Source organism: Buteo buteo, chromosome 13 (genome assembly GCF_964188355.1).
Source record: "Buteo buteo chromosome 13, bButBut1.hap1.1, whole genome shotgun sequence".
NCBI lineage: Eukaryota > Metazoa > Chordata > Aves > Accipitriformes > Accipitridae > Buteo > Buteo buteo.
The window spans coordinates 28603701-28611250 of record NC_134183.1 but is presented as its reverse complement, the minus strand read 5'-3'; the positions used below and the strand labels follow the sequence as shown (position 1 = coordinate 28611250).

The window sequence follows — 7550 nt, the reverse complement described above, 5'->3', positions numbered from 1 at the left end:
ATTCAGTTCTTGGAATCCCTCTGATCTTGATCCATCATCCAGTTGTCTCTAAAATGAAATATAGCTGCCTAAATAATTATACAAAGGAATATTCTTTCATTAGTTCTGTATTGAAAATCCTTTAGTGAGTATCTTCATCTTCTGTGGTGTTCCCATTTACTTTTACTTTTCTTTGACTTACGAGATCTTGAAGGATTAGCCTGTTTTCAGGGAAAGGGAAATAAGGCATGTAGAAGTAGGCTAAAAGGAAGAGAGCACATAATCCAATTAACACAAAGAAGTTTACTTTCAACAGGCAACCAGAGGCCAGTCAGAGTATGTACTGACCTTTCTGAACTGGCAGGCTAACAGTGTTTTGGACGCAAACCCTAGCTACCAGGAGGTGCCACTGTTTTACTGCTCTGTGCCATGGGCAACTTGGAGTTCTGGACGTTTTGGGGTCAACAGATAAGTGATTGTACGGGTTCTATATTTCAACTGTTTTGTCAGGTTCTCTGCCCTTACCCCAAGTGTTTTCAGGTATTTTTAAGGAAACAAATACTTTGGTAGGAAAATTGGTGGAAGTGCGACATGGCAATATCATGCAGTATGTTTTCCTAAACATAGATAAAAATCTCCTGTTGTGTTATATTACTTTCTGCTATGTATTCCCAACCCCTTCTCATCCTGTAAGGACCCCAGAGAATCAACTTGTCTAACAGATGGCACTATCTTGAGGTTTTCCTGTACTTGCAAGTAGCTCATATATGACATTGCCTGATGGTTTCTAAATATTGGAAAGGTAGTTATCGCCTATAAAGTCCCACTAGTAGTTTTTCAGCATAAAAAGCTGTGTTATCTTTTCTGTGTGGATAAGACTGTGCATTGTGTTTTTCTGGCATTGAGGTATGTAAAAAATGGAAGTAAACCTGCAGATTTGATAAGTCGTCCAGTTAAGACTTGCTTTTGCATTTCTGTTGCTCTCATAAGAGTAAATTGTGCTTTACCTCTTGGTTCTCTTCAGGGTCAGCTATTTATATGCCTTTCTGTGAGAACGTTTCTCTAACACAACTAAGATTACATGTTCAGTGCAATGTGCTGTTCTGTGGTACATGTATAATTTCATTACGATGCCCAAAGTGGTCGCTCCCTTGAGAGTTTCTTGAACATTAACTTTTTTCTCTTTAACTTGATATAATAAAGTTGGCAGTGATGAAGCAAAGAATATTGTGTCCTGCCATGGTATGATTCATAAAATTAACCTGACAGCAATGTTTTACCAGCAGTGTGGCTTGAAACATCACTTACGAAGATTGCCTTAAACTTTTATTTTAAGGTAGTTGGCAGTTTTCTCTTTGTGCCAATCTTTAATTGCTTCCAGTATAATTGCCATGTGAGTTGTCTGCAAATCCTGAGCTCTTTCAGCCAAAACTGTTTGCCTTTTCTGGGAATAAGGATAGGAGAATATATGCTTGCTGTTGCTAAAACATTCTAGCATAGGTTCTAGCAACTCCATGTTTAGGGCAGGGATTTGGAATCTGTCAGAGATGTGTCTTCTGTCTAACTTAAATCATGCTTAGCTAAACTGAGCTAAATACATCATGGAAAACTTGCAAGAAGGTGCTTTGTAGAGAGCTAGGTCATACTTGGCATGTTACATCTGCTCTGGCCCTGACTCAGGCTGCTTGTCTGTGTTCTAGGCATGGCTCAGGCTGAGCCTGAGGAGAGGCTGGTACCTGAAGGCAAGAAGCCTGGGCTGTTTCCTCCACGTGGCTTGGGAGGGAGTTTTCTGAGCCTGGTGACTGAACCGCACTACTAAACACAACACATTGAGTGCCGTCATTTGTTAGCTCAAGTGCTTGAGAACTTTGTGGAAAACCAGAAATTTCATTTGCTGCTGACGCATGCTTGTGTTGCCTATGTGTGATGCAACAGGACTGTGGATTTCCAGTTTTCTTTTAAACCTTTAAACTGTCTGTCTACCTACCTCTTGCCTTCACAAAATCTCGTCATCAAAGAGCATTAACGTTGCAGAAGTTGAAGGTGACAAAACTTAGGTTACATGAATTCCCTCCTCTTACTGCTTAATTTCAGTTTACATTGGATGGTAGAATAAATAAATCAAAAGGAAACAACAAGGGCAGTAATCACACATTTTTAATCCACAAGTATGATAATACATCATATAGTTAAGGTGACCTGAACATTGCCCATATTTTAGCAATGTTATTACATACCAAGCTACAAGTACAAAAGTAAACAATGAATGTACAGGATATGCAAGTATGAGAAATACTTGAAAACACTCTCTTTCCTTAAGGCTACTCAGATTTATAAATAAAGCAACAGATGTTCAGCTGGTGTGTCTAAAATACCAGAATCTGAATATTGATACTTGCAACACACAAAAAGAAAGTCACAGATACAAGATATCCCTCTCCTTTGGAAACCTTGAATGTTGAATAATCTCTCTTTTTCTGGCTTTAAAAAAAGAACTTAGATTTGTTTGCCACAAGTGAAACAAACACGTAAAATCTGACGTGTGCACTGGGACAGGAGTATTGGATACAATAAATACTGTTCAAAAGCATTAATTGACAAGTACGTGCTTGGAAAAAATGCAGCTAATGGTGCATGTAAATATGGCTCTGCGAATGGATGAACTTGCAACCCCGAATGTTGGTATTTATTACTGTGCAGTGTTGCAAAGGAATTGTCCACTTTCATTGCTGCTAAATATACTTTTTATGGTTAAAGGAAATACCTGGGGAAAATTTACATTGTTACGAACTGCTCTGCTAATGTCTTGTGCTGCCATTTTTACTGTGCTCCAAAATGAGTACCCTGGGAACAGATAGAAGTCCACCTAGCACAACCCAAGTGTATACCTCATCTGGGTATGTGTATTCTCAACTGTATGAAGGTGTGATAGTCAAAATTGTTGTTGCAAGAGATGAAATACAGTTATTCTGTGGTGAAGAAAGGCAGAATAATAAAATTTTGAGCAGTTTTCTCTACCCCATTGTATTTAAGAGTTTAAATGAGAAACATGAAGTTTTCTTATCCTGAAGTAATGAGTGATCAGTACTGGACATTTTCCTTACAGAGGAATGGCTTTCAAATATATATTTTCTTGCTTTGTCAATTTTCAAGTACATGCATCTCTGTATTATAATATACGTGATATGGAAGGTGTTACCTCCAGATAATGGGATTGTCTGCTATCTGTGTCAACTAAAAGGAGGTGGTAGATGATACTGAAGTGTCAGTAGGTAGAGGTGAGTCTGGAGGATAAGATGTAGAGGGCAGGGAGAGGAGAGATTTCCAAACATACTTCTTTTCCTTAGGGTCAGTCAGCACCTGCCCAGCTGCAAGATTCTGCAGGTGCCATGCTGGTGTATCTGCTCTGTTCCTGTTCTCCCTTAATGCTAACAAAACTGTACAGAAACCAGTATTTCTTTGCAAAATATTTTCAGTTTGAAGACATCAGTATATTTTGTTTAAAAAAAAAGAAAGAAAAAAGTCACTGAAGACATTCCGAACAAAAAATCATTGATGAAGCTCACCAGAGTCACTAAGACTGTTCTTTTAAGACCACTGTGGATATACTACACTTGGATGGCACTGCAAGCATAGTGGATGGGGTACCTTTTTTATCACACCTCTGTTTTACTGTAGGAACAAGTTAATGTCATGGACATGTTAAACCGAGAGTTTTATCTAGGCTGAATATTTTGAGGTTGGGGGATGTAAGCGTCACTCTGTTGCTCCATTGGTGTCTTAGTCATGCTTCTCTTCGCAACTGCACTTTCACAATCTTCCCAAAGAGTATTTTGTTCTGTCAGGCAAAACAGTAAGAGCACAAACAGCAGCACAACCTTCAGCCTAAACTTGTCTGATTTTACCGAATACACAAACCCTGAGAGTGGGGAACCTAATGTACCACTTTATCTGGTTTTCTGGTTACCTTTGAGCTTGAAGCGCTGAGCTGCTTTTCAAAATTAAAACGAAACCTTCTCTCTGTTACTAGCATGTATAAAACTAAACTCTAATGAAAATATTGCTTCATAGAGCAGTTCTTTAAATTTTTTCCTACTTCTACTCTGTATTATTTGTTATTCCCCTATTAGACATAAATACCATGTAAAATCAGAGATGCCTTCTCATATTGATTCCTGATCCTTTTGAAAGGAGTGAGCTTAATCCATTACAGCCCTACTTTCTGTCTAAGCTGTTTCAGTTAGCGTGGAAATGATAAAAACATACGCACCAAGGGCCTGGGGGTAAATTCCATGCGTTGCTCTTTTGCCTTCACCTGTCTATTTTTACATAGCCATGCATTTGAATTTACTTTCTTTTCACGTGTTCAGCCTTGAACACAAAGCTAGTAAGCTCATGGTGTATAGCACTCTGTTCCCGAACAATATATATCAGCAGCCTTGTTCACTCTGCTCCTTGGAGAAAACTGAATTATCTGAACAAAACATTAAAATGGATAGCTTTCCAATTTAAGTTGTCTACTTCATCATGAGCCTGGTGAGCACTTTCTGGCCCCTGTTGGAGACTGTAGTAAGAGACTGGTGGGAAGGAAGCTCGCTTGCTCACCATGGCTCATGAAGGGTTCTAGGGAGAAGTTTTTGGTTGGCTTCTTATTTTTGAGCGTGGTTTCAAAGGACCTTCTCATCAAGAAGTTTGTTGATGCCATCGCAGATCTTTTTGAGGTATGGCCGACAATCCCCATCAAGACTGTAAAGGGCGGTTAGAAATTCCACATCGGCAAAGTGGTTGAAGACATGGTTGATGCGCCCGTGGGATCTCGGTGTCAGGTGTCGATCTACTAGTTCGTGCACAAGGTCTTTACATTCATTCAGAAGTTCTGCAAGAACATTTCTGTCAAAAGTGTATTCTACCTCGTAGAAACTGACAATCGTCATGGCAGTTTGGTTCAGCTTCTTCCTGAACTTGTCTACGATTTCCAGCTCTTCTTGGTTGAACTGATTGTTTCGATAGAGGATCCCGATTTTTATTGCCACTTTAATCAGGTCTTTCATAATCTTATGGGCTTCCTTTTTGTTTCTTATGTGTTCCTTTGTTACTTTGTACAGCTCATCGAAGATTTCACTGCTTGTGTCGTCAATTAGCATGTTAGCCATGGTTTTGGTTGCCATTTTACTCAGGATCTTTTTCTGGGCTTGCAGTGCAAGATTCTTAGAACTGAAGCAGTCGGGACCTGTTTTGGAATAGCAGAGAAGAGGGAAAATGTTAATTTTATTTGGTGAATAATTTTCACAGTCAGTTAAGAAAAGTAGTACCGGTGTGCTTAACTGAGACATTACGTGTATCACTGCTCATTGCATATTGTCATGACTGCAGTAATGGGAACACTTCCAGCACTGTATTTCCAGGTATCCTTGGGGTCTCAGGCATTCATTTTTCAGGTCTTCCTGTCGCTGAGTTTTTTTGCTTACAAATTAAGAACAGAATATTCTGGCAGGGGCTATCTATGCTCGTTCTTTACTAGTATTTTAATTTTGAAGGTCAATATTAAAGCTTTCTTGGCAGAGAGATCCGTTGAGATACTGTAGTCGAAATAATACATAAGCTATCAGAGACAAGCAAAATGAGATACGGGCAAATAAATACATGAACCTGAAAGAGTTACGCTTTTGGTCATTAGGAGGCACTGTTGTTCCACCGTTAGACGAAGCAGCATCTCGGATAAGGGCTAATAAAGCGGATTCGTAAGTGTGGTTGTATTTGCTTTAATCTCTACTAATGATATCTTTCCCATTTGTTAGCAATTTGCAAAATTATAGAATGTGATTTTTGTAAAACGTTGGTGCTTCAGTGCTTGCGGTTCCTGCCAGATGAAAATACCTGAGCTATTTCCTCTACATTTATCAAGGAAATATCTCAGATTTTTTTATCTTTTACCCATCTGTGCAAGTTTCACTCAGCATAACACCTGAGCATGTGGCTACTCCTGCTGGACTTTATCCAGTGAGCTTCTATAATTATTGGTAGAGATTAATTTGACCTTCTTCTGTTTTTCCCATTAATGTTGGTTTTTAACTGACCCTATATGGACAAAGTAGAGGAAACGGAAAGATTTCATATGAAGTAATCATGCAGTTTAATACTAGGGTCGTGAAGTCTCTGTTGCATCAAAGGGCATTTTATCCCTGTAGCCAAACGGTGATGAGTGTGCGTATAGTTGGGCTTGCAGCCAGCGAGGTGAGCGCTGAGCACCGGCAGAGTGGCCTCTCTGGTACGAGACACCTTCCTCGCCTTCCCTTCACATCTGCTCTCGACATTTGCTCACGCAAAGGAGATAGACGCCTGTCTTCCCCTGCCAGCTGGGGACCTCGCTCCGCTCACAGGGAGACCAGAGCCTTGGCTGGTGCAAGGGCGATGGGGGTAACCGTGTCCTTCACCAGCGGCTGGGAAATCAAACCACTAAGAGATTCAAAATAACAGTAAAAACCAAAGCTTCCAGCGCTGAGTTGATTTTGAAGCCTGAGAGGGTCTTAGGCTGGCTGGGTGAGCTCTGGAGGCCCTTTCTAGCCTTCAGCACATGAACGCCGTCGCCCCGCTGCGCAGCCATCATCGGTCCGTGCCGTGGGTTCACCGCAGCCTCTCCTTCCTCCTCATGCTCCCTACGTCCTCGTCTGAGGAAAAAGGGGTGCTGGGTGCCAGGGCTCGCTTTGAATAAGCAACGCTCTGAATTTAAAGAGTCTTCTGTTTAAATCCTGTTTTTCGAGTTAGCTAGAATATTAAAGTTGTCATCCTTCTTTGTGTGCTACAGCTGTACTACTGAGCAATATGAAAGAGCAACATTTAATTTCAACTGAACCACCACCTGGAAAAAATAATTCAATGTGCTTAAAAGAATTGCTTGTCATTTGGAGAGAAAACCATGGGGCTGAGCTGCTGACTGGAGAAAATAGAAATACTGTGATTTAATCTAGAAATGATAAAACCAGGATGAAAGCATTCTTTCACTTAGTGGTACATGGGTATATAAATAGTATCCATGATGAATAGTTCTGTGCATTTGACACAGTAAAATGGAAGATTAATGTTACTGTCTCTTTCTGTAGTAAGTGTTTGCTATTAATGAAGTGGATGTAGTTCTTCAGTATCTGTTTTGACCAAAACCTGAAAATAATTGTGGATTTCTAGAATATTAATTTTACTAGTGTTCATGACACTTTAGCCTCTGTGTCATTTTCACCAGGTGAGAACCTAGCTGGCTCCCGCTGTGCTCGGCTCCACTGCAGGGAGAGCTTTGCAGAGCCGTTGCAATTCTGCAGCTCGAAGCAAAGCCGGCAGTTGTGGCGCACAGAAAGAGGTGGCTAGCAAAGTACCGCGTGCCCCACTGCACGTCCCGTGTCTTTGGTACACCAGCGCATCTGTGGGACAGCCAGAACCAGCACAACCATCAGCACACAAGCATGCACATGCCCTCCCATCTATTTGATTTCTGGGAGACAAAATTTGATGCTAAATTAGCACGTAAAAGCTTCCAATAAGCTTCTCAGAAGTGAGGTTTGTCTGGCACAAAAAAAAAA

General features: G+C 40.6%; 1 protein-coding gene across 2 annotated transcripts in view; it reads right to left on the bottom strand.

Moving 5' to 3' along the window:
• Positions 1 to 2099: 2099 nt before the first annotated feature.
• Positions 2100 to 7550, bottom strand: part of TNFAIP8L3 (TNF alpha induced protein 8 like 3) — a 48721-nt gene continuing 43270 nt past the window's right edge. For both annotated transcript variants that reach the window (XM_075045255.1, XM_075045254.1), the window contains one exon: positions 2100 to 5209. In XM_075045255.1, the coding sequence (XP_074901356.1) occupies positions 4647 to 5147 (501 nt within the window). In that variant the 5' untranslated portion in view covers positions 5148 to 5209 and the 3' untranslated portion in view covers positions 2100 to 4646. The remainder of the gene's footprint in view (positions 5210 to 7550) is intronic.